Genomic DNA, 27869 nt, shown 5'->3' with positions numbered 1-27869 from the left:
TTTTTGAACTTTCTCACAGACTTTATTAATCTTTTTATACAGACAAACACATCTTTCTTTGAACAGGAATTGCAACAGTCTTTTTAAATGTGCTGTACATCAATATCTGTAAACACATAAACAGTATAAAATAATTTCATTCTCTGCAGCACAAACGGGACCATTGAAAGACTTTCATCTGGAGCTGCCTTGTGTATGCACAAAATATCAATGCATTCTGGGTCTTTCTGAAATTAACAAATCATTACGCAGAGACAGTCAAAAATATTTGTACAAAGATTACACAGAGTTTTCACATTTAAGGAAGACTTTGCATTTTGTGTTGCACTGTTGGGCAATGTCAAGCCATAGTTTATCAAACACACGTTATTTGCTCAATGATTTTTCCAAGAGTCTGACTTAACAGACTTTCAGACACAGTACATGATAAATACACAAAAAAGGACATTGTGAAATAAATAAACTGTACAATTCTTGCTTGGCACAGCTTTCAGGTTTGAGATTTTTCCTCAAAAGTGGATACCAAGGTTAATCTTACAAAGTAAAACGGCACATGTACAATGATCGAATTTACCCCATAATCTCCGAAGGACATTTACTCAACAATATCAGTATTTGCTATTACTCACTTTCCCAATATGTGCAAATACGGTGCAAACACTTAAAGAAAAGAAAAAATTGAAACTCTAGAACCATCCTATAATGTCTGTGTTTAGATTTTTTCTAAAAATACATCTTTCTATAAAAAAGAATTCTGTTTCTTGAGATAACAGGTGGAATAAATAATAAAATCCTATACCTGAACTGTGTACAAATTGATGGAATCCTTTTTCTGCAGTTCAGTTAAATGTGTCTGAATATTTAAAGACTTGAAAGTGAACACATGGTGCATGTGAGTTTAAAAAAGGGATTCATTTTAGTGTCACCTTAAGAAATCTTTTGCACATTTCCCAGCCTGTTCTGATGCTTCAAACAGAAATGCATAGTTACTTAGCAATAAACCAAACCTCAACAGTAAATAGGCCTTTGCATTAAATTACCACTTATTTGAAATAATATTTATTTAAAAATGGTTAGCCTTAACTAAAATGGTTAAACCTTCATTACATCAGAAGTTTTGATACATTTTTAAATTTGACTGACTTCTCTTTTGCACGGTGCACACATGTACTAATGCTGCAGGTATAAAACATATTTATATGAAAGTGACTTTTTTTCCCCCAAAGATCACATGTCACAGAAACTCTCCTGACTATTTATAAAAGATGTAATGAGTTTGTCTAGAATGCTGCACTCATTTCATGCTCTTCCTTTAATGTCCTTTAAATTTGGTGAAACGTTCCCCTGAGGATTCATCAATTGCTGTCTCTTTTTTTGCCAGTAGGATTGACATCATCACTACCATCTATATAACAAGCTACATAATCAACAATTTGAATAAACAGAAAACATGTTTATTTTTTTCAAAACGGGCAAGTGACGGAGCTTCAAAAACGTTATTTGCTTTCTAGTTTGCTAAAAATTTAAAGACAAACATTCAAACCTCAAGTTTTCAGCACCCAAAAAGGCTTAAGTAAGGATGCATTGTAATTACATTTTTAATGTACATTTTTTACATGATGAATATATTAAAACTCTGTACCCTGTACAGTTCATTTACATAAATTTGAGAATCTTAATTGACGTTTGAGTAATATACTTTTTTTATTTAGTCAGACCATCAGCTCCAGGTTGGATATCCAGTCCACCGGGATGAAACATGAAGGCATCAAAAACAAAACAAAAAAGCACAGGAGGCTGAACACAAGCACAACTGATCTGAGCTGCTGTGGTAAAACACGAGTGTCGGTTGAACTCAGTCATCCAGGCAATAACGCTTGAATCAAACTATCACCTGGAATGAAGCAAAACATCATGAGTTCTGCCAGTTTGTTGAGTCAGAAGCTTTTAGCGTATAGATATGTTTTTTGGCACACACATGTGCTCACAACAGATATGGTTGAATTGGGGGAAATGCCACTGAAACCCTGAATCAGATGATGTAATTAAAAGAAAAGTAATATTAATAATGATCCAAAACAATTTTGATATAAATATGAGAATCCCTACATAATTTTTTCAGGAGATTTGATGTATTTTCTATGTAGCTGCTACAGTATCAACATAGGCCTCTCATTAACATCTGCACTCCCACTCTACAATGACACACTAATCTGATGGTTGCTGTTGTCCAGCAAACACATTTTTGCTATTTAAGGTAAAAACCTCAGGGAGCTCTGTGCATCTTTACAGCACAAAACAGGGAAGCCTTTATACATTGCTGCAAACGATTTGAATAAATCGTTTCTTTTTTTTTATATAAGATTTAAAATATAGGATTTTCAGCAAAGTGTAAGATAAGGTCAAACATATCTTTCTCATTATTTATCATGAACTTTTCTCTTTCAACATTTAAAATCTCAATTTCCCCTCAAATTAGTAGGGAAGTAGGGAAATACAGAAAACGAGCTTCCCTCTGTTTACTTTTCAGCAAGTCTAAGGCATTCTGTAGGTATTTTTTTGTCACAATCTTGATCAAATGAGGCTTTTGTGATCATACAAAGTCACCATGGGAACAGCTGGGAATGTGCTGTCTAAAAAAAACTGCAGTATTCTGCCGTGGTATATATTTAATGTGTCTGCACTGTCATAGACATACTGTGTGGAGAGCAAAATAGCTGACAAACACTGTTGGTCACACTAACAGTGATTTGCTCTAATGTTAAAAAGCAGCCACAGGTTTCAAACCTCAAATTTATTTTAAGTCAAAAAAGGTTTGAGGGTGATACTCGCTGCATTTGACTCATTTTGCAAATGCAGAAAAATTCCCAATTTCTCGTACAAGCTATGCTCATACAACACAACTGAGCAGTGATTTGCTCCAAATGAGCTGACTGCAACACCAGCAGAGCCCATATCTGTGCAGGAAGTTACGGCCACTTATTGTAATTGTCTGTGTGACGTGTGCACATGCCATCAACCTTCAGTGGAATTGCATGCATGCATGCATCTGTGACTGTGTGTGTACGAGTGTGACCTGCAGCTGTGATTTGGATCATTGGTATTCACTGTAGGGAATAAGGAGGATAAATAATTCAAATGCATGTGAAGGGAGCATAATCTCACGGTAGGCCCAATTTGCTTGTTTTCAAAGAGATTCAACCACCTGATCCAAATGCAGGAATCAGGAAGAACGGAGGACAAACGATCCTCCAAGATGGTTGGTACATTTCCACCAGAATGTCTTGACAATTGTTCCAAAATTAAAAACAACTCTTCCCTTTGGTCTTAGTTGTCTTCTTTAACACAGACCTACGCAAAATAACATTTCGGAACGAAAAAAAAAAAAAGAAAAATGGGATGATAGAACCTATATATTCCAGCCGCATGGGTGTGTTCACCTGTGTTTGTTATCTCTGCTAAATATCCAGTGTGTTTGTGTCAACAGCCTTTCCTGATAAGTTGAAGGCCCCAGCAGGTACAGTGTAAATGCTGCAGATCACCTCCTTGCCTTTTTCTTTTCCAGATATTCTAGAACCTGGTGCTTTCATGTTTCAACATACGGATGTTGGTGAGTGTCCCGCTGCCCCTGTGGTGGTACCCGTAAGCCTGGCGCTGCCCCTCCTGTCATCGAGCACTGCTGTCTGATGACAGGGTGCTGCTGGGACTGGAGCCCGCTGAGCCCTGGTCCTCAAAAATGCTGACCTCCAGCTGAGAAGACAATTTATGTCAAGGATCTATGCCTTTAGACTAGGATAGTTTTGTTTTGGCTATCTAGATAAGACAAAATAATTCTGAAAGAAGATGGGTGATATCAAGTGTTTATTACATCTGTGAACAGAGAAAAAGCAGCAGATGAGTGAAGGATACAACCCTCATCCCTCTCTCTACGGGGTCTGTGAGCAGCAGACCTCGAGGAGCGTAGATCTTCTCATTCTGCTCTTGAATGTAGCCAGATATCTTCTTCAGAACCTGAAACGTGAGTATAAAAGATGAGAAAACATGAAAGGTTGTCTTTAAAGGGATTCTAGACTTTTGAGACGGTAAAATTAAAACAGCTTTAATCCATCTGTTGCAATATAATCTGTGTAATAACCAGGAGAAAGTGAGAACCTCAACATGGGCTAAAAGGCTTAAGAAATAAAAATGTCTCATATTTAGAGAACAAAGTAAAGAAACTGGAAGAAATGAGCTTTTTGTCTTTTTTGTACATAGCTGTGAAAAGCCCTTCAAATGCCAGTCTTTGCTTTTCTTTATTTTTTCAAAAGGTTATGATCCAAACATAAGATACCATTATTCTATCAAAACAGCCATCATTTTTCACACATACTTTCAAACCACTCATTGGTCACAGCTGGATAAATGTGATTTTTCCACCTTTTGGGAGCTTTAGTTTTTAGTCAAAAAAGGCTAATTCAGACAAATGTCATAGCTGAGCAAATTAAACTGGTAAATATAAGTAATGAATAATCTTGACTGACATTAAACATCAATTTTCTTTCAAAACTGGCTGTTCTGCCTTAAAATTTGCTCAAATAACTTTTGTTTGACAAATTGGGACAGCTTGGTTTTAGTTAACGGGGTAAATATTGTATTTAAAATTTGACTTTTGCAGCCAGCATATAGCTGCACACTTGGAAACTAAAGTCATAATCCATGACCTACAGTGGAGGAGATACGTTTTTGAGTTTTTCCCTTGCTGATTTTCACTTAAAAACAGTGTGTCGTTCTTGTGGTAGGTTAATTTGAACAGTGAGAGATTGAAAATCACACACAAAAAAGGAAAAGAAAAAAAACGACTTTGAAGAATTTATTTTCCTTTTCATGGAGGGGGAAAAGTATTTGAACCCTTTTGTTTGAAAGACGCAGCAAAAGCCTTATTAGCGAGCACAGAGGTCAGAGGTTTCTTGCAGCGAATGATCAGGTTTCTGCACATATCAGGAGGAAATTTGGTTCACTGGTTTTTAAAATGAGTCTAGTCCTCTTTGGCCGACAGCATCTACATCCCAGTGTCAGAGTCAGGAAAAAAAGCTGATCAAAACTCAATGAAAGCAATTTTACAATCTTTATGACAGTGGTGTGACAACAAAAATCCACTCTGTCAAAAAGAAAAAACACAAGTACATTATTTTTTTACTTACAGTCTACTTACTGTGAAACATTAGACAAGCTTTTTGGAAAACTGTAAAAATATTTAGGTAAATAATCCTTCATGTAAACAACACAATTCCAGTTAGCTAATTACTTAGTTTAATGGAATTAGATAAAACTATAGTTCAAAACTTAATCATTTTAGTTCCAATACATATATGTATATATATATATAAAAAAAACTGTTTTTCTTTTAATTTGGTTTAACCTAGCTTTGTATTTTCACATTTCATTTTCCCCTGATTTAGGATATTTCAGGGGAAATAAAACTCTTCATAAAAGATGTTTTCTGACTGTTTGTTCTCACCTGTTCTGACATGCTGAAACAATCAGTTCTCTTTGATAGTGCAACATGTCAGGTTCTCCCATGATTCTGCTTTCTGATCTGTATTTGCCCACAAAGCTTCAACTTGGGTGGGTATATGTTATCATCTTCAATCATGGCAACATTCATAAAGTTAAACAGGTAAGTAAACAACTCTTGTGTGGAGTTGATAGCATCTGAACATCTCAGCGGAGCATCAATAGCTGACATGGAGATGAAAGGTGATTTAGACTGAGCTGTTTCTGCATAGCTTCAACGCAGCAAATTCTCCTTTAATGTTTTTTTCCTTTTGCTTCTCCACGTTTGATGTAAAAGTGTTTAGAAAATGTGAAAAGATGACGCTGACTGATGCAGTGGCTCACACGACTCTGAGGATTCAAGACTCTCTGGTTTTATCTAGAAAACAGGCGGTTTTCTCTTAGGAGGATTAATCAAGCTTATTGTGTTCATGAACATGTTTTGATTTATCTGAAAATGAAGAACCAGACTCACACCCCACTCTTGCTCAAGTTGGTTACATGAACAGATCTGAAATGCAGCAACGTTCAGCAGAACCAAGCTGGGGCATGTCTTCCTTTGTGGACCAACATGAACTTCAACTTCAAGGTTTAAAGCCTTGCAGACAAACAGCAGTGCCAGAATGAAACAATCAAATCAACATGCAAACATTTAATCTCCTCTTAAACCAGCTGTTGTTTAAATATTTACCAGTGGCCATGCTGCTACTTTACACGAACATGGTCCCAGCTGCTGCAGACGGACCTTCTGTTTTAAGTAGAGCCCATCTTCTAAGAATTCCTTCAAAGGTTCATTAGGTTTGCTGTGCACAGCAATCATGTCTAACTTTAAAATGTTGTTTGAGGGTATTGGGTAAGCTTGCCCAATGCAGACATCCAAACTAAAAGCTTTAATGGTAGTGTTTCAAACTACAGCAAAAAAAACAACAACCTCAAATCCTTGTGAATCAGGAGCAGACAAAACAAGTAGTTGGAAAAAGCTATTATGTGCGACGCAAAAGCTATTACGACAAGCCACAAGCTCCCTGCTCTGTTCCATTCTTTTGCATCCAGTTGTAGACAAATAGATCCATGTAAGTCTTTGTTTTCCTCGTCCGAGCTGAAATCTGTAGAGCTTGATAGCTCTGATATTGGTCGGCATTTTTGTTGCATTGGTAATGTTAGGTTGAGGTTGTGAAGGGCTGTAAGCTAGTGAGGAAGAGTGTAAAAAAAGGAATCATGGGAAGTACAGTAGAGGCCGTCTCACGCCGCCCCAATGGTCCTGCCCATAACTCAGTGGCGAATTTCCAATGAACTCCTGCACTGTCCTAGAAAACAACAGGTTTGTGGATTTTGCTTAAAAACAGCATCATCCGAATTAAAAGATCACTGCGAACTCTTTTAAAATAGATCAAAAGATAGTTGATATTGTAATACACTTAAAAGCTCAAAAAGTTGATTTTGCACGATACAGGCCTTTTAAACACAAGTCAGTGTTGATTTTTATTTTATTTTATATCAGTGGTTCTAATGTTTTCTTTTCATTTTATGCAAGTTTTACAACATCTGTGTTGCAGACTTGGGAGAGGTCCCTGTGAGCAAAGATGTTGCTGTGTTTACATGTTGTACCTTCTCATAGCGTGTCTCCATGCAGAGGAAGACAATGTAAGCTGTTGCACAAGCCAGACATCCCTCCATGTACGACTGGCCTCCAATCTTCTCAGCTTCCATGTAATAGGAGTTGAGAGTCTTCACCGTTTCCTCCAGCAAAGTTCTCTCAATCTGTGTAAAAAACATTGATACACGTGTTATTAACAATAAAACTCCTTAAAATTAGGTTGTTTTGAAGATTATATGTATTTGAACAACATATTTTGAATTTTGCTCTTCAGTGTTGCTTACATTTCTTGGTGAATTTTGAGAATTTTAATTGCCAAAAACAAACAAATAAAATGTGGATACAATGAATAGATAAAATAGAAAAATCACACACCTTAAATACATTTAAGCATTAAAGCTGGATGTTGTGAGAGTTGTTTTAGGTGAAATTAGCTTTAAGATATGCACAGTGTGCCTATGAATGTATTGATGTGGACTCACTCTGATGTTAAGCTCTGATGGGAACTTGGTTTGGAATCGACAGACAGTTCCTTCACTGTAGTCTCTCTGTATGAAGACCTTAGTAACCAGTGATGCACAGTGCTGCATCTCTTGGAGGTTGTGAAACTGAGGAGATAAGCATCAAATATTAGTATGAGAGAAGTGCTCTTTGTTATCTTTTTCCCCCCAAATCTTAGTAAACCTTTGAACTCCATTGCCCTTTTGGCCCCAAACTGCACTTTAATAAGTGAAGATAAACAAATCTTTCTAAAAAACATAAACCCATTCCAGCACAGTCCTTAACATTTTTTTGAGTGTGTGTGTGTGTGCATTTATACTTAAAATGACACATCAGTGATTCACAGCACAAAGTATGATTGGAAAAATACCAGGTCAACAGCAGTGCAAATTTCCTCACTGCGTTCCTCTAAAAGCAGTAAGCCCCGCTGCTTTAATCCCACTCTCAAAGACTTCTCTTTACAGCACTTTGGTGGTACAGTTTACACCCAAACAGCCAGTAAAATCTATTCCCTGCTGATCTAAATAACTGCCCACAAGAGGATGGTAATTAGTGATACAGGGGGTGTATAGAGAGTTGGGGATGAAAAGACCCAGACACAAATGGAAGAGGGAAACAACCAGAAGTCACAGTAATTTCAAAGTCTAAGATTCCTATAAAAAGGATAGTTTAATAGAAGAAAAAAAAACGTTTAACTTCAAATGCAGATTTATATCTTTCCGTTTTTATCACCGACTGTTGACCAACATCCTTCATACTGTCAGGATCTCAGGGTAAAGCCAAAGATAGCCCATGTGAGCACAGAATCAGCCTTTCATCTCTATTTTGAGAACATCCCTCATAATCAGGAATAGTATCCAAGTTCCTATTTTCTTCCCCCAACAACCACAAACGTCTCAAAGCCAGATCTCTTTTTTTCCTTCCTTAAGACAGATTCTATCTTTAGGGCATCGTGATGAACAAGTCGCTCTATAAATAGATGCAATCATCAGCACACAGTTCAGCATCGTTTATAAGAGTTAGACAGAGAGTGCAGCGCTGCAACCATTCTAAACAAGTATCTGTATTGTTCATAATACAGGCAGGACTTAAACTGTGCTTTTGTTATTTCTCAAATCTACAAATAGGCAAATATAAAGTAAATTAAAGTTGTAGAAACTAAAATGTTCATTTTTCAAGAATGAAAAAAAAGATTATAAAGATTAAAAAAAAGAAAACAACACCGCGTTGTACCGGTCCGCGGTGACAAAAAGGTTGGGGACCACTGCTCTAGTGTGCTTCAGTTTAATAACATTTCTTTGGTTCTTTTCATTATCTGTTCTCCTCACAGCAGGTTTAGGTTGTCAATTACCCACAGGTGTCCTGAATTGTGTTAATGGTCCTCTGTCTATTTAAGTGTCGGGTTTTCAGTTCCTATTGTTATGCTCTTGGTTCTCTCATGTTAATTGTTTTCTGTTAAATGTTTACATTTCTGTCAACAAGCTCAGTTGCCTACAATTTGAACCAACACCACAAATTCTTGACAAAATCAAATGAGACTATACCAATGTTTGAAAAAAAATCTAAATTAAGGAATTAAGGAAAGACTTTTGATTAACATAATAAAAAAGAAGGGACAAAAAAGTAGATGGAAAAAACTTCCTGAAGGATGTAAAATGTGTTCAAGCTTCTGGCTGTTTGGTGTTCTGGATGCCACACTGTTTTTTATTGTATTGTGCCCTGGGAATTTAGAAATTACCTCATTTATTTTTTTGTTTGTTTTTTGGAACTATTCTGTGCAAGATGGAGGCTCCTCCAAAGAGAAGTTTTTGGATTATGAATATTATGAGTTAACTATTTAAAAATATTACCAAAGCTTTAGGTGCCTTCTATTTTTAAACAAGTTAATATAAAATGCTTATGGTATTTTATTTATATATTTTCTCTTCAAAACTTATGTTGTATTTTTGTACTGACTTAAACTGGAAGCTAAGTTTATTCTCTAATATCAGGTGTAACCGGTTTGATTATGTTTCGAACTCACCGTGTTCCTCCCACCGTCCAAAAACATGCTTTATAGGTTAATTGGTCACTCTGAATTGTCCATAGGTGAGACTATGAAAGTGCATGGGTGTGTGATAGTGGGCCTGCGACAGACTGGCAACCTATCCAGGGTGTCCCCTGCCTTCACCCACAAGTGACCGGGATAGGCTCTGGCAGCCCCGTGACCCCAAAAGGGACAAAACGAAGATGAATGAATGAATGAATGAACTACCCGCGTTGGAAAAGTGTTGCTCGAACGTCTGCTCTGTAAAAATGAACTGACGCCTTCTGGTGTTTGTCTAATTGACTTCATTGTATTTTTAAAAATCATGTCTCAAATGTGTTGGACATTTATTGAAAATTTTTATTTATTCACATTCAGAGCCAAATTAAAAGTTTAGATTCTGAAAAACAAATCACTATTCTGTGTCAGGCTGTAAAGCTATGAGTTTGTCTGCAAAACCTATTTTAAAACATGCCTGTATGAAACTATAAATGTAGGGCAAGGATGTACGTAAAGACATAATAGGTTGTGATTTTAAACAGTGACCCTATAAAATTCACCATACCTAGCTCTTATAGTATGTCTTGGTGGCAAAACATATTTCCTAGTTAAGTCCCACCAACACAAGCAGCTCATAGTGACGTGGGTGAGTGCTGTCAGTGGGCAAACGTCAATGGTACACAGCCACCGTTTGTTGTAAATTGACTCAAGTTTTCATTTTAATCTCACAGCTCTTCCTGCATTTTTCTTCCTGACAGCATTCTATTTTCCTCCCTTTATTATAACTGCTCCCCTGCCATTAAAAGCAGGTTTTCTTCAGAAAGGCTGATTTAGCCAGGTGTCCTGTGAATCAAAATCTAGGTGGAATAGAAGGAACCGTGGGCACAAAGCATGAGGAGGAAACATTTCTTTTGGAAAAAGGTAGACCACTGTTTCTCTGGGGAGCTCCTCCACTGCCAGTCTCCCTTTGGCACATTCATCCTCAGCAGTGAAACACTTCAGCCGGAGCCAGCTACAGACTGAGAGGTAGATCTGTCAGGGGTCCTGGATGTAGAGACAATCCATGCAAACCATCTGCAGAACAACCTGATCGCTACTCAGCCACTTGATTCTATCATCTGCTGTTTTGGCGTGTGATACTGCAGACCAACTCATCCCCAAGTGATGCTTACCAAACAGGAAACTGATTATCATTTTTTTTGAAAAGGCAATAAATATTGATGGACTCATAAAAAAGTCGGTCTTGGACATGATTTACTGATTTTAGAAGACTCTGGTGATTTCATGCAAAAAAAGAGGGGGGAAAAAAACTTATATGAATATTTTCCAGCTCCCTGTCCAAAGCACTCTTACCTGCAGTGCCATCATCTTTAAATGACATCTTCAGTGGACTGCTGACACATGCACAGTGTTCTCTCAGACATTTCTCTGCAGGCTGGAGGTTGCTTTTGTAAACAGTCGCTGTCTCCTACGGTAAGATCACCGTTATAACTAATGCTGCCACGTTTTTAGTTTTAAGACACCTGAACAAGGACAAATAAGGGGGGAAAAGACATACTGCTGACCTGCCAGTGACCAGGCATTACTGGAGCTAAAAATAGCAAGTGCTGTTGATTGTGTTTGAGGCAACTAGTTGCGTTCTGCCTGAAAAACACAAGAATAACATCAATATTTACCTGACCGTGTCAAAGTCATGGAGACAGGAAATAGTGCAAATGTTAAATTGCCCTAAGTGAGCCATGATTTCTGTTAAATGCAGCAGCAAAGCCTCAAACCTGATTCCAAAGTAGAACAGGTTGTCTCTAACCATGGTACTGACCAGATCATCATCACAGGAAAGAAGGTGGAGAAACTCTTTGATGCTGTTAAGAGCTAACTGGCAAATAAAGAACCAGGAAAAAAATAATAGACGAATTTCCTTAAAAACTTAACATATCCACCTAATTCATTCAGCTGATTTAGTCACATGCGCCACAACAAGCATCACATTCAGTTTTCAGCACTGCGTTTTCCGCCTGCTTGGCTGAGGGCGCAGTGGATCCGTCCTGGAATACTAACAGGCACGCGGGGGATGTCCTACCTCTGTCGCCATGCTGCACCGAGCGGCTGCAGGATCTGTCCCGTGCTGAAACCGACAACCGATCACTCGTGTTGTGTTGGACCATAGACCGCACAGCACAGAAGAGCTCGGCGGGGAGAGGGAATGAGCGCACGGGCGGGCGCGCGGGTGCGTGCGCGACAGCAGGATGCGGCTGCTTCTGCTGCATCCATATACATTCTAATGCATTATTGATCTCAATCCCTCTAACATTTAGAGAAAGAGTCAATATTCTAAGTGCTATCAAAATGCTTGCTCTATTTATGCTCGTGTTTGTTTATCTGTTTGTTTATGATACACATTCATTTTTTAGGGTTGTGTTGAATATTAACTTATCGGAGATGGAAAGCCATAGAGATTTAAAGGATTTTGTTTATTTTTAAATTATTTAACTAAATGAAATTGATTGGTTTCCTGCATAATTAGTCAAATTAAAACCTATAAAAACATTGAGAGGTTTAGAAATTAAAAACAAGAACAAATCTGAAAATTAAAGAATATTTTAATAAAAAAACAAACAAAGAAATACTATATAGCTGTCACTAATACCTATATATTTATGAACTTATCTGAACTGAACGTATAATAAGACCCCTGCCCACACTTAAACAATCAGACTGCATTCTTTCCACCAAGACCAACGAGGTGTCAAAGGACACAAGGGACAGGATGGCACACAAGAACAAGACCAAGTAGCCTGGTGAGAAGAGATCAACTGTTGGAGCAGTTATTAAAAAATGGAAGCATTGTAAGATCACTGACAATCCCTCTCCACGTAGGGCTCAATGCAACATCTGATGGAATGTTTATGTCTTAGCTGAGTTGCTCTCTTCCTTTTCTCCACTATTCTTGCTCTCTGCACCTGGCTTCTCCCACTTCACCTGTATGTTCATCTATTTAATCCTCCCTGTGTTTACTCATTTGGTACCAGTGTGTATATGTGTGCCTTGCCTTCAGTGTGTTACTTTGTCTCCTGTTCTTGCATGGTTTGGTGACCTGGTTTTCTGTCCTGACCTGAGAGTAGTTTTCCTGTCAGCCTGACCTTTATTCTGTACTTTGGGTTTGGATGTAGGCTGGTGGGCTTGTATTGGATACCTTGGACTGGAGTTCTATGTTCTACTTTGTGTCATGACCCCAGCCTCCATTTACCTTCAGCCTCCATTGATCTTCCATTTGGTTTCCCTGCTTCCCAGGCTGGTCAGAACGATCCAGCAGCCTCCTAAACTCCTGAAAACTGTTCAGTTGAGTCATACTACCAAGCTATTAAATAAAGATTACAAGTTTACATACTAAATCCATATAGATGAACCACATAGATGAACCAGAGGAGGATTTAGAGAATGTCGTGTGGTCAGATGAGACCAAAATGGGAATCTTCTTTTATAAATGCCACTTGCCAGGTTTGGAGGGGGAAGAATACAAAGTTCCATCCGTAGAACACCATACCTGCTGTGAAGCATAGGGGTGGAAACTTCATGCTTTGGGCTGCTTTTCTGCAAAGGGGACTGGCTGAGTGAGCCATATAAAGAAAAAGGATGTGCATGGTGATATTTTGGGGAAAACCTTTGTCATGGTGCCTCTGTCAGCTCTCCTCCCCTTCCCAGCTCTGCTCTGCTCCTGACTCACCAGCTGTGACTACTCAACTCGCCAGTTCGTTAAACCCTGATAGTGCCTAATATATCCTTCAATCCACGTCTTGCCCCCTTGTCTCGTCCCTCGTTAACTCTGTTTTGTTTTTGCCTCAGGAATTCATGCCACGAGAGTCACCTGAGTCAGAACACTTCACGAGCAGCTGCTTCATTCCTGAACCGCCTGTGGGAACCTACATCCTCGAGATCTTGAGCCTCGCCGCTCGCCAAGACCTCCTGCCACGCCACGAACTCCAAAACCACTTCAAAGCCTCAAGCCACGCCTCGAGCGTTACTACACCTGAGCCTTCAGCCACACCGAACCTCCTGACCACATCGGACCAAAATAGATCTAATACTTACCACACCACTTGCCTTTGTCCTCCTTCCGGGTTTCAGCAACTGGGTCTGTTTCGTCTTCGGATCATGACAACCTTCCTTCATCGATGAGAGCATTGAGGATGAAATGTGGCCCAATGTATAGCCCAAATTCACAACAACGTCATCACGATGGGCTTCGTATCGGTAATTGAAAAAGTAAAACATAAAATCAAAAGGATCATGAATACATAGAATTCAACAGAAAAATACTAAATTGAACTTACAAACTGACTATACTAAACTGAACATCCCTACCCTTAGAAAAGAAACCTCAGGGGTGCACACATGAAGGAGGGATCCTCCCCCAGGACGGACAGGCCAGACCAGAACTCATAGAGAAGAATTGACTTATCTAATTCTACAACTACATATTTAAAGTCCAGCAGACGAGCTTCATCCAGACGGAGTTGGGGGGGACAGTCGGGGGCGCGAGTCGAGCCGGAGACAGGATCCACAGCCAGGTGTAGGAGCAGTATGGTCAGGTACAGGAGCACGGATGAGCCAACTGGAATCTGAAAAGCACTCCCACTCGCCCGGAGGGGAGAGGGAAAGAGGGACAGTACATGAATCGCACTGCACCAAACAGAGGTATGGAGAACTAAATGATGAATAACAATCAAGAAAAGAGGAGAGAAAGAGGGTAGAAGTAGATGAAAAAAGAGGACAGAACCCCAGTGCACCATAGTTACCCCAACTTTAACTTCTAGCAGCCTACTAACAACTAATTGTTATTGTTATTAAGTTTAATTTAAACAAATTAAAATTAAGCTTAATAATCTCTGAATACTAGTTAGTCTGACAATAAGGCTACGTTTATACAGCAGGGCTTAATGCTGAGTTCCGTTTTTTGAAAAAATCCAATTTATTTTGCAAGGCCGTTCACATTTCCAATTAAATCCGAAATTTTGTGATCTCCTGTGTGAACGTGAAATGACCCAGAAGTGACCCGCATGCTCAGAAGAGTACTCAATGGTGAACAACGTCACTTGTTGTTTGCGGAAGTAGCTAACATTAACAATGGATGTCAACAACAGTGTTGTCAACAGCGGAGCTCTTTTTGCATTATTAAATTCATTTTCACAAAGGAACCAGCAAAATAAGAATCTTCTCATTTTAAGAAGGCATTGGAACGGGGATCGTCTGCACCCACTGTTGTGGAATGGGGATGTGAATGTGCTGGGGCCGTGCACCTGTGTGTAAGAAAGAGTAGAGAGCGCGTGCAGCGCAGTAGGGTATGAGAGGGGCAGTGGGGGCGCGCATTCATGTTGTGTTTTATGGAGGAAGGAGAACTGCTATTGACTCTTTATTAACTCGCTCTGGAGAATCTGAGGGTCCCAACGGGGAAGTGAACCCCGAAGGAGGTGGAGAAGGTCTCCCCCGCGCTTCTGATCATGGTCGGAAAGGAAAAAAAATAATTGCGGGAAAGGTTCAACACCATGCTTAGCCATTTTGCAGGAAATCTTTTCAAAAACCGCCCAGTTGCGATAAGAGCCCTCGAGTTTGGCCTGAATAGAGCTGTCACCCCAAATAATAATCAAATCGGTGACCTCGCTTCCCTTCCACTGACTGGTCTCAGCAGCATCGTCCGGCATGGTTAATGTTTATGTTCTTGTTCCCGCCTACTTCAACGCAGAATTATGATGTTTGTAGCGTATCAATGACGTACGAGTCGGGTACATGTGGCCTGGCCTTTCAGACAGAGGTCACATTTGAAAAGATCGGATACGTATCGGATTCAGGACCACATACCCAAGTGGCCTGGGTCACATTTAAAAAGATTGGATCTGTGTCGTTCAGACTGTCATGAAAAGATCGGATACAAGTCGCATAGGGGCAAAAAAATCGGAATTGGGTCATATCATCCTGCAGTGTGAACGTAAGCCTGTCCAAAGAGGAATGTTTTGAGGCTAGCTTTGAATGTAGAAACTGTGTCGGCCTCTCTTACATGAGCTGGGAGTTTATTCCATAAAGCAGGGGCTTGATGACTAAAGGCTCTACCTCCAACTGTACTTTTACTAATTCTAGGAACCACAAGCAGTCCTGCATTTTGGGAGCGAAGTTTTCTGTTTGGGTGGTAAGGCAATATGAGGTATATGGGATGGGGGCATACCATGTAAGGCCTTATAGGTTAACAAGAAGATCTTGAACTTGATTCTAGAATCAACTATTCAATTGTACAAATTAATTATTTAAATATCATAGTTTCCTTGGACTCATTTCTTTCCATTCCGTCTCTCATGTTTGAAGTCTGCTGAATATAACAATCCTCCCATCTTTTGGGAAAACTTGCAGATTCAATTAATGTCAAATATTTGTTTGGCCCAACAGTTTTTTTGTGATATTTGAGATATTTTCATATATCCAAGTTATTCTTGAAAGAGAATGCGTGCATGTAGATGGCGTGTGCAGGTAATGAATGATGATAGAGCCAAATTTTACCAGTGATAAGATTATAGCTTATTTTACAATTCTAGTAAAATGTTTATGGGGATTGCACAAGAAAAGGACCTTCAGTCATATTTTAACTCAGGTAACGGCATAACAGACTTTTACTGAAAAACAAGAAGTGTTTGTGAGATGGATGGAAAAAGTAGCTCCTAGGAGTAATAAAAATAAAGTTATTACCCATTTTTATATGGTGATGGTCAGAGGGGCCGTAGGTGCAAACTGGCTGCCACGCCTCTGTCAGTCTGCCCCAGGGCAGCTGTGGCTTCAACTGTAGCTTACCATCACCAAGTATGAATGAGGAGTGAGTGAATAATGGACACACTGTAAGCGCTTTGAGCGTCTGGAAAAGCGCAGATGAATCTAATCCATTATTATTATTATTGTTATTTCCAGGTATCTGTTGTAGCCACTCCTCCAGCTTGGGGGTTACTGGGGGTTAGTGCTCTAATTACCACAGGCACCACTGTCACCTTCACTTTCCAGGCTTTCTCCGGTTCTTCTCTGAGTCCCTGGTATTTCTCCAGTTTCTCATGTTCGTTCTTCCTGATGTTCCCATCGCTTAGCACTGCCACATCCACCACAAAGGCTTTCCTCTGCTCTTTATTCACCACTACAATGTCTGGTTGGTTATATATATATATATATCCAACTTAAATGAATGAATTCAATTGGTAACAAGTACTTGAGTCAAATGTATTCAACCTAATGTCTTACGTCTGTCCAACTCAATAATTGTTTTTACAACTCAAATTTACATATTTATCTAACTAAATGTCATATTACTACCATTCAATTAAATTTTTTTCCATCTTAATTTATTGTACTTCTTGAGCTCTCATATGTCTAAGTTTGAGGCCGCAGATATTCTCTTTTTTATAACATTAAAATGAATGATGCAGTGGGGAGTTGGTAAGAGAGAAACAATTGCATAAATTATGATTCTCACTTCATTTTTTACAACATGTTTAAGCACTAGGAAAGCTAAATAGACTCATCATCCTCTCCCTCATGGTGCAGAAAGAATTAAACATAACAGGGTAAAACAACTCAGCAAAACACAGTAAAACAGCTACAACTAAACATATTTACACAAAAACTTACACTTGTACCCAAATCCGTCCAGACAAGCAAAGGGAATGGTATCCCACAATTCCTTGCGGTGCCGATCTAAAAGCAGCACCAAAGTTACACCTACTTAATTGAATTAATTTGAATGAGAGTAAAATAACTGTCTGATAACTATGTGTTATTTTTAAGGTGACTGATCTCCAAAACATGATTTATCTTAACTGAAGCAAATAATTAAGTTAGATCAATGTCAAAAAGTTTATCTCTACAACATCCATATGTGGTCTTATCAGCCTCTCACGGTGGAAAAAGTATTTTCTTATGAGGTTCCGTTTGTGCCATAAATATGTTTTTGTGTCCACTGCTCCATTGTCTATGTCAACTGAACGAGTTTATTGAACATTGGTTCATGCGTTATGTTTAAAACTTTGCATTTGTCTTTGTTATTGTCGTTACCCTCTGTCGTCTCACTATGTCGTCAGGAAAGTCCTTAGCAACCGTTGTTAGTGTTGTTAGCTACGATCAATAAAGACAAATGCAAAGTTTTATGTATTAAGCAGGTATATACATCACAAAGCTAATATAAAGTAATAATCAAAGAAGCATGGGTATGCAGAAGATATTGCTTAGTAGCACATAGACATGAACGAATGTTCAATGAACTTGTTTAATAGTCATAGGTAATGGACCCAAAACATAGACAGTGGACGCAAAACATATGTTCATATTTTTGTCACAAATGTGAACTTCATTTTATCTGAGCTTCTACATCCACTAAATCATCTTCAAATGGACACGCCATGCTGCCTCACCTCTCAGAAAACAAACTAACCTTCAACTAAACCTGCTCAGACCAGGTTATGTTCAGAGCATGAGTTGCTATGGGAACAAAGCATACCTCCATTTTTGGAACCAAAAGCTGAGGTTGTCCGCTTCCTTAGCCTCAAACTTACCATGGTAACTCACATAACCTGCTTTTTGAAATACCCCCCAGGTGACTGCCAGGTTTTGTTTACACTGTCATTAAAATTACGACTTTACCAGAATTCAGAAACACTCTTATGGGAGTGTTTTGGAGTTACGCCTTACCTTGACCCCGACCTTAACTATAAAGTGTGCAGTGGCAGACACTGTGACACAAAAACCTGAATGGGTTAAAACAAAACAATTATTGTATGTTTATATCAGTCCAGGCATCATATATTGTGGTTTATTTGTGCTGAATTCTGAGCAGATGCATTGAATTATTTATGAAAGAAAAAAAAAAAGTAAAGCAGACTTTCTAAAAGAGAATGACACAAACATGATATTCCTCCAGGGTCTTACTGCATTTTGAACATTGCTTAAAAAGATGCAAATCTAAATCACAAAGCGGCACACATTTCACTGGGGTAAGTGTATTTATATCTGCATGATTTTTTTGAGCATTTGATTGAGGGTTCATGCGCTCCAATGATGCTTGTGTTCAAGAATTTAATGCACACGATTCATTTTGCATACAAAAAAAATTCTCAAGACCAAAGAAGGATGTTAGAACAGCTTGTTTTTATATTGAGTTTCACTGCTAAATGTGAGAAATGGGTAGAGAATTAGACTCATCATAAAATGAGCAGACTGCAGTAAAGCATGTTTCACACCAGAGTACAGAGATTGCGAAACGCGGATTTGTGGTGAAATGACTTTATTCAAGTTTACCTTTGTGAAGACAAATCATCCCTGAAAAAAATAAAGCTCTAACTTTTCATTCTAAACCACCATGGTGGGGATTTGTGGCTCCTTGCAGCATAATATTTGGGACATAAAACACCCTATATGCCACAAAAATGTTTAATATGAATGTTTTTAACATGCCAGCTACCACATCATTGTGATTTGGAAACAAAATCTACTTGGATAAGTCAAAAAAGATGGGGGTTTACTGTTGTGGTCAGGCAGACAAATTATTTTTTAAAACCTTTTGTGACTTAGGCAAAGCAAACTTGAATCCTAAAATATGTGAGCCTCCATCGTTTTTCACAGACTTTTGCAAACTCTTAAGAACTTTCCATTACATTTCAAGCAAATTTTGAATTTATGATAACATCTACAGCAGCAAATCTTATGAGGAACACATTTGAATGCTGGCTTTTATGCCAACTCGTGGCGTTATGGTAAGTACATCAATACATAAAATGTAAACCTGCTCAGATCTACAATGCAGGACTGAATGAGAATATGATGGTGATGCTAAATTAGTAAATGTTACGGTTTCTGTTTCTTTGCCCTTGTGGTTTGTTTCCTTTTGTTCTGTGATGTTTTGAGTTTCACTTCCTGTTTTATTTTGTAGTATTTTCTGTTCCGTTGTTGTTTCGAGTTTGACCTTGCCCCATCAGTCCTGAGTGTTTCCACCTGTGTCTTGTTGCCTTGTATGTATTTAAGTCCTGTCTTTCCCTTCCTCCTGTGCTGGTCCATATTGTGTTGTTCTCTGGTTTAGTGGTTTTCGAGTCTCTAGCCTGCCGTATGCAGTGGTTTTGTTTTTGTAGTTTGATTATTAAAGCCCCGTTTTCCCTGCAACCTCCTGCCTCCTCTCCTCTCTGCGCCTGGGTACTCCCTCATCCCCTCTCCGTAACAGTAAAGTGATAAGTTAAACATGTGAACAGGTTGATGTGTTTATTTGTGCAAGCAGTTCACCCAGCTAAACTTTATTAATTTGATGAAGAGCAAATACTAGTTTTAAAGTAAAGAGATCCAGAGAAAAGAATAGTAAAAAAAAAAAAAAAAAAAAAAAAACATAGTAAAAACAACCCTAAACTATGACTAGTAAGCTTTTTTTGAGTTTAAGAGCATAATTCTGAACCAAACCTTACGTAATTTAATTTAAACATGACTTTTCAATCCGGATTGTATTTCTGACCAACCTGTTTGCTTTAAGCCATTTTCTGGACTTTACCATATTCTTGGTTCTGTCCACAAGTTTTTCCTACTTCATCCAATCAGAAATGGATTTTTGGATTTTGAACCAATGCTTTGTTTGTCTATTTGTGTAAATCCATTCAAACTGATCGCCTATTGTGAGTGACAAGCAATGAAAGAAGCGAGACGCAAAATCTCAGCCAGTCAGCATTCCCACAGCTTCTATTTATCAGCTGCATCCACCTGTAAGGAGAACACAAACCACATTTTATTTTATCCTTCTCATCCTGCTTCCCCAGCATAAAGACAACAGGAACTTGACAACAGAATGTCACTTACTCTATTGTTTTGTCACAAAATTAATTTGAACCTGTTTTTCCCTTGATGACAAACAAAAACCAACTCTTTTCTTCACTTGACCAAATATTCCTTTACGCTTCTGATCTTCACTTTTTTACTCCTTCGTCATCATCAGAAATCCAAACTTCAATTTTTACCCTTTAAAGGTAAAAGCAAAATGTCATTTGATCAGCCAGTGTTTTGTAGTTATTTGATTTTTTTTAAACTTTATTTTAAAGATTAAAAAAAAAAGACTGTCAGTCTCTTTGATCAGGAGGAGGAAGATGAGTCGGGTTGGAAAGATCCTATTTTGGCACCCAAAAAAAAGCCCACAGAGAAAAAGACTCCAGAGGTTTACTTTATGGCAAACTAAAGACCCACTACAATAGAAATGGTGGTTTTGGTGTTTTTAATATGTTCTGGTGGCATTCTCCTCATGATATACTGTATATATAATGTAAATTACCGGTAAGCCTAAAATTGCATTTCTAAATATTTCTTTACACAAATCGCTGTTAATCAGGAGCAGACAAAAAAAAGCAGTTTGTAAAAGCTTGCAGCTGTGATATAGGTGCTGCTTCAGGCCACAAGTCCCCTGCTTCACTTCATTCTGATACATCAACTTGCAGACAAATAGAACCATGTACGTCTTCATTTTCCTCGTCAGAGCTGACATTTAGATACTCTATGTACGTCTGGATAGCTTTGATTTTGTTCACCCTTTTTGTTGTAACAGTAATGTTAGGTTGGGGATGTGAGGGGCTGTAAGCCAGTGGGAGAGTCTCAACAGATTGATGATGGAAAGTCAGGACAGACTTACTCTGTGCTTACAGTCTCGCCCACAACTCGGAGGCGATTTTGTGATGAACTCATGCTGCTCTGCAGAAACTGTCCTAGGAAAATAGCAGTTTTTAAGTTTTTTTTATTTAGTTTAAAAAGGGCATACTCATAAGACAACTGGAAACACTTTTACAATAGATTATAAGAAGATTGGACTGGGACCTTGGGTGTTTATCTTTATGTCAAGGACTCATGTGAGCTCAGATGGGAAAGTTGAAGATGATTAAAAGTGAAAACACAAACAGACTCAGGAAAACTGCTGCTGCATTCAAGCTTCCATCATGGATGAACATCTGCACTCCTTCTCATACGGAGAAACTAATAACAGAGGATTCCTTCATCACACTTCTCCTCCGGGTCTTTAGAAGCCTGAATCTGCATCTCAGCAAAAAAAAAAAAAAAAAGAAAAAAATTAATGTGCCGCCTTTAATTCTCATCATGACCTAACACTCACACACATATATTAGATTTTCCACGTGTAATAATTTATAAATGTTTCAGAAACATATTCCTGGTTTCTGTTTTGCTATGAAATTTTGAGGCTTTGAAATAAAGTGTGCTGTGATACTGTTTTTGACCTTGCAGAGGGAAAAAAAGACCATCACGGCTCTTTTTTCCTCTCATCTTTTAACTTGCGGTCCTGAGGTTGTGCAAATACTCTGACAGAGTTTATGTGGTTTAAAATAGAAAAAGTTAATTACATAACCTACACTGTGGGGGAGTTTTTCATCGTGAGTTAGATTTTATTAAATATGACATAAGTAAAAAAATTAGTTGCTCCTTCTTTTAGAATGTCTTTAAAGTTGTGCATGTGTGAAAGCATCTGAGTATTAATTTGTGTGCTGAAGGCCTCCACAAAAACACATACCTGTTTATGGTCCCATCCTTTTGTGTGTGTGTGCGTGAATGTGTCGTCCAGGAATGCTGATCTGTTCCCCTCTTTTGTGATCAAATCAGAGAAAATTTTGCATGTGCAAATTGTGTTTCCAGGGAAGCTTACATTCCTAACGTAGACAGAGTTTTCGTCCTTTTCTGAGCTACGGACACTTAAGAACGTTTGTAATTGTTATTAAGTATGCGTTTCTCACCTCAAAATCCCTTTCTATTTTTGCTACCTGTACAGTGGGGGGAGACAACTAGGTGTTCATGCTTGCAGTTTGTTTCTTTTTTTAATCTCTCAACATCTGGGCGTTGTGCCACAGCAAACATCTTCTGCTCTTGACTTAACCACAGCTCGAGAATCTTTCTCACACACACAAATGCATAGATTTTGTTTGAGGGACACAGTGAAAGAGATCTTGTTCTCCTCAAACATCACAGGAAATGAGAAGTTTAAAAGAATGTATGAGCTAGGACCTTTAAAGGCAAATAAACACACCCTTAGATGCTTTCAAATAACCTCAATTCCAAAGTCAAATGCTGCCAATCGTCTTTTCCAATTATACTTTTTTTTCGTCTTTTCTGCCACGTGTCCTCTGCAAAAAAGCAGACTGGATTATTTGCTGTTTTGTCCGCGCAGCTTTTCCACAGTTGAACCTGCAGGAAAGCTGATCTGTCTTTCTCTCTGGAAATCAAATCTGAGTCTAAGATTTTTCATTTTTGAGGCAGCGGATGCTCTCACATCTGATATCAGTGCTGGCTGGTTGAATTCTGCATACCAACAGGGATATTAGCTAGGAATGTGCAGGACGGTGTAAAAGGCTTCTTCTTAATGTCCACATCACTGCAGGGAGAAACCACTGGGGAGAAATTAAAGCTCAGAGAAAATGGTGTCACTAAGTGTTCCGCAAAGAGTATGAAGGACGAATAGCACCAAGGAGAGGATAATGACAGGATTTTGGGAAGAAAGAGAGCGCTAAGGAACACTAAAGCAGACAGATAAATCTCATAAACCAGCTACTTACTGTATAAATCCTGGTATGCGCTGGCAAATCAAAAGAAAACAAAGAAACTTCCCATTTGTGCCTGTGTTAAAATGTCATAGAGTCATTATAGGCCATAGTTTTAATGTTTTACAGAAAACACAAATCCATATAAATCACCCAATACAAACTAAAAATCAAAATTCACACTAAGCATTAACTGAAAATGACCATTTATCAAGGGAAAGGCTTTTAGAAGTCTTTGCTCTCAAAAATCAAAAGCAAGAGTTGCAAAGAATGAGAGGAGGGAGAAGAAAAAACTTGATTTGTGCACACATTATCCGGCGTGAGGGCCAAAATATTTAATGGAGCAGTAAAAAGATGATCCCAAATCAAATAATCCAGCCACTTTGAACTAATTTGCCGCTTCGGGAGACTAAACTTTGGTTCTGAAACTAAAAGCAGTTCTGAGAGGGGATTCAAAGTGTTTAAGAAATCGATTCACTGATTAACATCAATAAAAATGTATGTGCTGTTTGTTCTTCATTGGTGCTGAAATAAAAAGCAAGGCTGGATTATCCAAACTGCTCCACATTTCTGCAGTCACACCAAAACGCGACTATATTGTCCCTTTTGCTGCACCGTTAAAGTCAAATTGTATGAAGTGGTGACAGCTATGATCCTGCAGCATGCCCACTGCCAGAGAGGAAGGGGGCGAAGAAAGTGAAGTGAGCCAAGAGATTTCTCCCTCAATCCCTCATCTGCACGTTACTGCACCACCATATAAAGACAGATTTGGCCTGCTTAAAGAGACGCACAGAGAACATCCCTTGCTGCTGAACCACGCAGCCACACCGTTGAGCCCCATGTCTCCATAGAGCATGCCTGCCTTTGAAAGACATTAGAGATCAGGAAAACACACACGGCTTGTTTTCTCACTTTAGGTTTCACATAAATGATGGCCTCTTCTTGAGTTGCAGAGCAAATTCCATTCACATTTTCTTCCCTGTGACAGTTCTGGAGGAGCTCTTAATGCATATCTCAGCTCCTGCATGCCGGGGATACACATGGTAAGGTTTTTACAGGACAACAAACATGTCTGTGTATTTCACAGGTAGCCTTCAAGCCATGATTTCACCCACCTTAGTGTCTGCTACTGTGGCTGATTGAAAAAGGTAAAAACAGGTACGTTTACTGCAGAACTTAAAACAAAATGGCTTTTTATCCGCTGTATTTCAGATTTTTAGCTTTTTTAAGGCTTGAGCCAAAGACACTATGAATGCTTCGTCTCCGAGCTGCTCTGGGTTATTTGCTTCAGAAAACATCCATTACCCTTCAGGACAGAAGTTGAAACTGCCATATTTGATATAAACAACGTCTCCACAAACAAACTGTTCTCTTAACAACTAAAATATGCAACCTTTGGCTTTAGTTTGAGTATTTCTGAATACTCAGTGGCTTAATAAAACTAAGTCCACACTGCAATGGTTTTAAATTGTTATCTTATTCACTCTTAAAGTTTTGAAAGAGACAATCAAAAAATAATAGATTATAGTTCAATTCCATGACTCCGACACCAATAGCAAAATCTCCTGTGGTACTTTCAGCAGCACAGAGTGAGATGAAAATGATGCACACAGTAACCCTTAATGTGTAATCTCTGTAATCATAGTAAGAATATTTTTTTCATAAAATGTTAAATGAGACGGCAAACTGTTCTTTGCTTTGTTTTGTTTTGTTTGTTTAGTGTTAAGAAGTGCATTTGGTGGTACAGCACAGGGATTTTTAAAGAAGCTGCTGATTATGGGGAATTCAAAAAAGGTCCCATACATAACTTCATGTGAAGTAGTTACAAATTCATACTTTCCTTTTTTTTTTTACATTTTGATGATATATTAACTTTCCTCGGCCGTTTGTGTTATACAGTAGCTGATCTGTGGTTGCTGGTAAAGAAGCTATAATTTACCATTGTCTCTAAATGCATCTCACATTGACACCTTTGATGTGAAAGCACAGCAGAAACACTCTTACCAAATTGTGAACACCAGACAACATTGACAAATTCAAGCATGTGTAGCAGTACACCCAAGGAAACTAAGAAAAAATACATAAAGCATTGAGACTTTTTTTGTCTACAAGAGAAAACTCTGCTAGAAACAAAGAGTATTCACTCAGCTGATCAGTTTTTGTTCTTTAAATCACCTTCTCACAGAGTGAGACTTCAGAAATATTCTGACATACTAAACACAGACTTTACAAGACTTTTCACCATAAAACCTCATCAATGACACTGAAACATAAAAAAAGCATGAAAGGTTCTGGACTGAAGCCCTCAATGGAGTGCACTGTAACATAGCAGAGTGTAACAATACCGCTAATAGCAGCCGTCCCACTGAGACGGGAAAAATGAGCCTGTGGGGAAAAAGAAAAGAAAAAGAGATCAAAAGAAGCCCCTCCCTTTAAAGTTCTAATGGAAAGTTTGGCTTTAAAGGTGATTTTTGCAGCCAAAGCTTTTACAAATGGAAAATGCATGTCTTTCACAGTCTTGCAAAAGATAATCTAGCTGTTGTTAATAAGAGTATTCTTCAAGTGTTGCTTGCAATCAAAATGTAAAGAAAAACTACTAACATGTACTAATTTCTCATTCATTTCAAATTCCTGCAAATTCCATAAAATGAATGCGATACACACAAATTAAAGAGAGATAGCCCACATTTTTTCTAACACTATGAAAGTAACCGCAACTAAGTAAAAAGTCTTGTCTGGATGCTGAATGTCTTGGAGCCTACAACAAGAGCAAAATTTCAAGCTGCTGGGAAGCCTTATTCTATGTCGTTGAGCCTACAGCAGAAGGTTGGATGAAGGCAGCCAGTTTCCAGCTCTCAGATGGGAGAACAGATGGCATTGTCCCACTTCACCAAATCTGAGGTTCATCCTGCAATCAGACTTTCCTCTGGCAACAGCATTTTCAAACCTACAGTGAAAATGAAAATCTAGTAAAAACAATGCTCATCAAACCACAAAGTATGGATCCAGGTGTGATTTCTGAGGTTTAAAATGCACATTTGCAGACTCAAAAGACCCTCTGTGGTTCTTGTAAATCAAGTCTATCGTTTAAATACACCTGAATGACAAAGGGAACAATGAATCTTCGTCAAGAGATGAATTCCAGGGTTTTTTGTTTAATTAGTAAAAGGGAGTCTTTGCAGAAGATAACTTTTAACTTGAATGTTTGAGGCGAACCTGGCTGCAGGCAAGATGGCGCCCAGACATCATTACCTGGAAGCCAACAGTCCCACAAGTTTACAGAGTCTCCAGTACAAAATAAAGTTTTAATGTACAAGATGAGCATAAAATGGGTAAAAAAAAAAGTGATCATTTTAATCCGTTCAAAATTGATATTAGCAAATTGTTTAGATTTGTGAAGCTAAACCTTTTACACCAGAGCTTTAGCTACATATGATTACATTCTTTCGTCTACTGTAACTTTTTAACCCTTAACAACATGAATTAGTTTATTCTTTCACAGAGAAAAGCGGCTTTATGCAACATTATGCAACACTTTACATTAGTAAATGTGTTGCATATCTGTGAAAAGCCGCTTTTCTCCGTTGATTTACGTCAATCGCGTAAGGAGTTAAATTATGTGAAAGGGCCTAGTAAACAGCGACATATCCCATGATTAAAGCTTTAAACAGGAAAGAAATGTAACGGTTAAGGTCTCCATTTAAGTGGATTTTTTTAACTGAATGGGAGAGGACGTAAACGAAACTTCAGGCCCAATTGTTTTAGCTGCTTCCCCTATGGAGATAAAAAGAACTGTAACAGAAGTAGGGTGGAAGGGGTAGTACTCTGCATGTCCAAAAGAGAAATCTATGTGTTTTTTTTGTTTGTTTTTAATATGAATCACACAAGCAAAAGTGAGTGTCTGATGTGTCTGATGCATCGATTCCATCGGTGCTTTCTTCTTGGACATAAAGGGATCTGAAAGCAAACCTTGTACACCTCCATAAAGAGATGCTCCTCCATCACGCAGAGGCTGTTGGTTAGAAGAAAGGCTGAAAACCCCATTTTGCGTTATCAGTGACAATGAAACAAAACCATCAAGCAAAGATGGTGAGCTGTGCAGCTGTTGACAGTTTTTGTGCTTTTATAATGACATAACGAAGGCTAACAGCTGGGCGGTGGATGCCAGGCCTCATTTCGTACACATAAGGGTGAGTATGAAGGAATGAATAAGTGCACGGAGGCACTATGTGGCACAAAGAAAGACTCACAAAGACATAAACTGTTTCCATGTTTAGATATACTTGGAGGAAACCACCGAACAAAATGCTGCTTCCACTCAAAACAGACGTTTCATTCAAGTTTATCAGAGAACCTGTTAGCTGATAAAAAAAAACAAAAAAACATTGCGACAGAAGAATCATGTGCCTCTTCAGTATGTTGAATGTCTGCTTTTACACAGCACAATTGTGAAGAAATTAAAAAGTAAACAGATATTAACTTCAGCATGCTTTGTGCTCAAAATCTCAATTTCCTCTCTTGTCTCTCATCCTTTCCTTGAGCACAATTTTTCTTTTCTCTTATTTCTTTCTATGTGCTGCCTCTGCCGCACTATATCTGCAGACATCTTGCCAGCCACTCTGCAGCTGCT

At 38.5% G+C, this 27869-nt stretch overlaps 1 protein-coding gene and 1 long non-coding RNA gene across 4 annotated transcripts; one reads left to right on the top strand and one right to left on the bottom strand.

The window, feature by feature from the left end:
- On the bottom strand, positions 1-13877 carry golga7bb (golgin A7 family, member Bb). Of its 3 annotated transcripts, XM_078931438.1 has the most exons (7): positions 11737-11874; positions 11222-11300; positions 11010-11124; positions 7612-7737; positions 7141-7293; positions 3910-4011; positions 1-3750 (listed from the first exon to the last, which is right to left on the bottom strand). In XM_078931438.1, exons 3-7 carry the CDS (start codon positions 11022-11024, stop codon positions 3667-3669), a joined length of 480 nt encoding a protein of 159 aa, XP_078787564.1. In that variant the 5' UTR covers positions 11025-11124; positions 11222-11300; positions 11737-11874; the 3' UTR covers positions 1-3666. The 3 variants fall into 3 exon arrangements, with proteins under 3 accessions (XP_078787564.1, XP_078787563.1, XP_011482762.1); XM_078931437.1 differs by lacking the exons at positions 11010-11124; positions 11222-11300; positions 11737-11874 and adding an exon at positions 13746-13877; XM_011484460.4 differs by lacking the exons at positions 11010-11124; positions 11222-11300 and having other exon boundaries at positions 11737-11870.
- On the top strand, positions 11745-22034 carry LOC144984060 (uncharacterized). The gene is made up of 3 exons (XR_013647687.1): positions 11745-11883; positions 13500-19519; positions 19896-22034. It is a non-coding gene; the product is annotated as an uncharacterized LOC144984060 (long non-coding RNA).
- Positions 22035-27869: the final 5835 nt, after the last annotated feature.

The sequence above is a fragment of the Oryzias latipes genome, chromosome 15 (assembly GCF_053564925.1).
Source record: "Oryzias latipes strain Hd-rR chromosome 15, Olatipes_Hd-rR_3.1".
Classification (NCBI taxonomy): Eukaryota; Metazoa; Chordata; class Actinopteri; order Beloniformes; family Adrianichthyidae; genus Oryzias; species Oryzias latipes.
The sequence above is the reverse complement of the archived record's forward strand: the minus strand, read 5'-3'. Positions and strand labels throughout refer to the sequence as shown.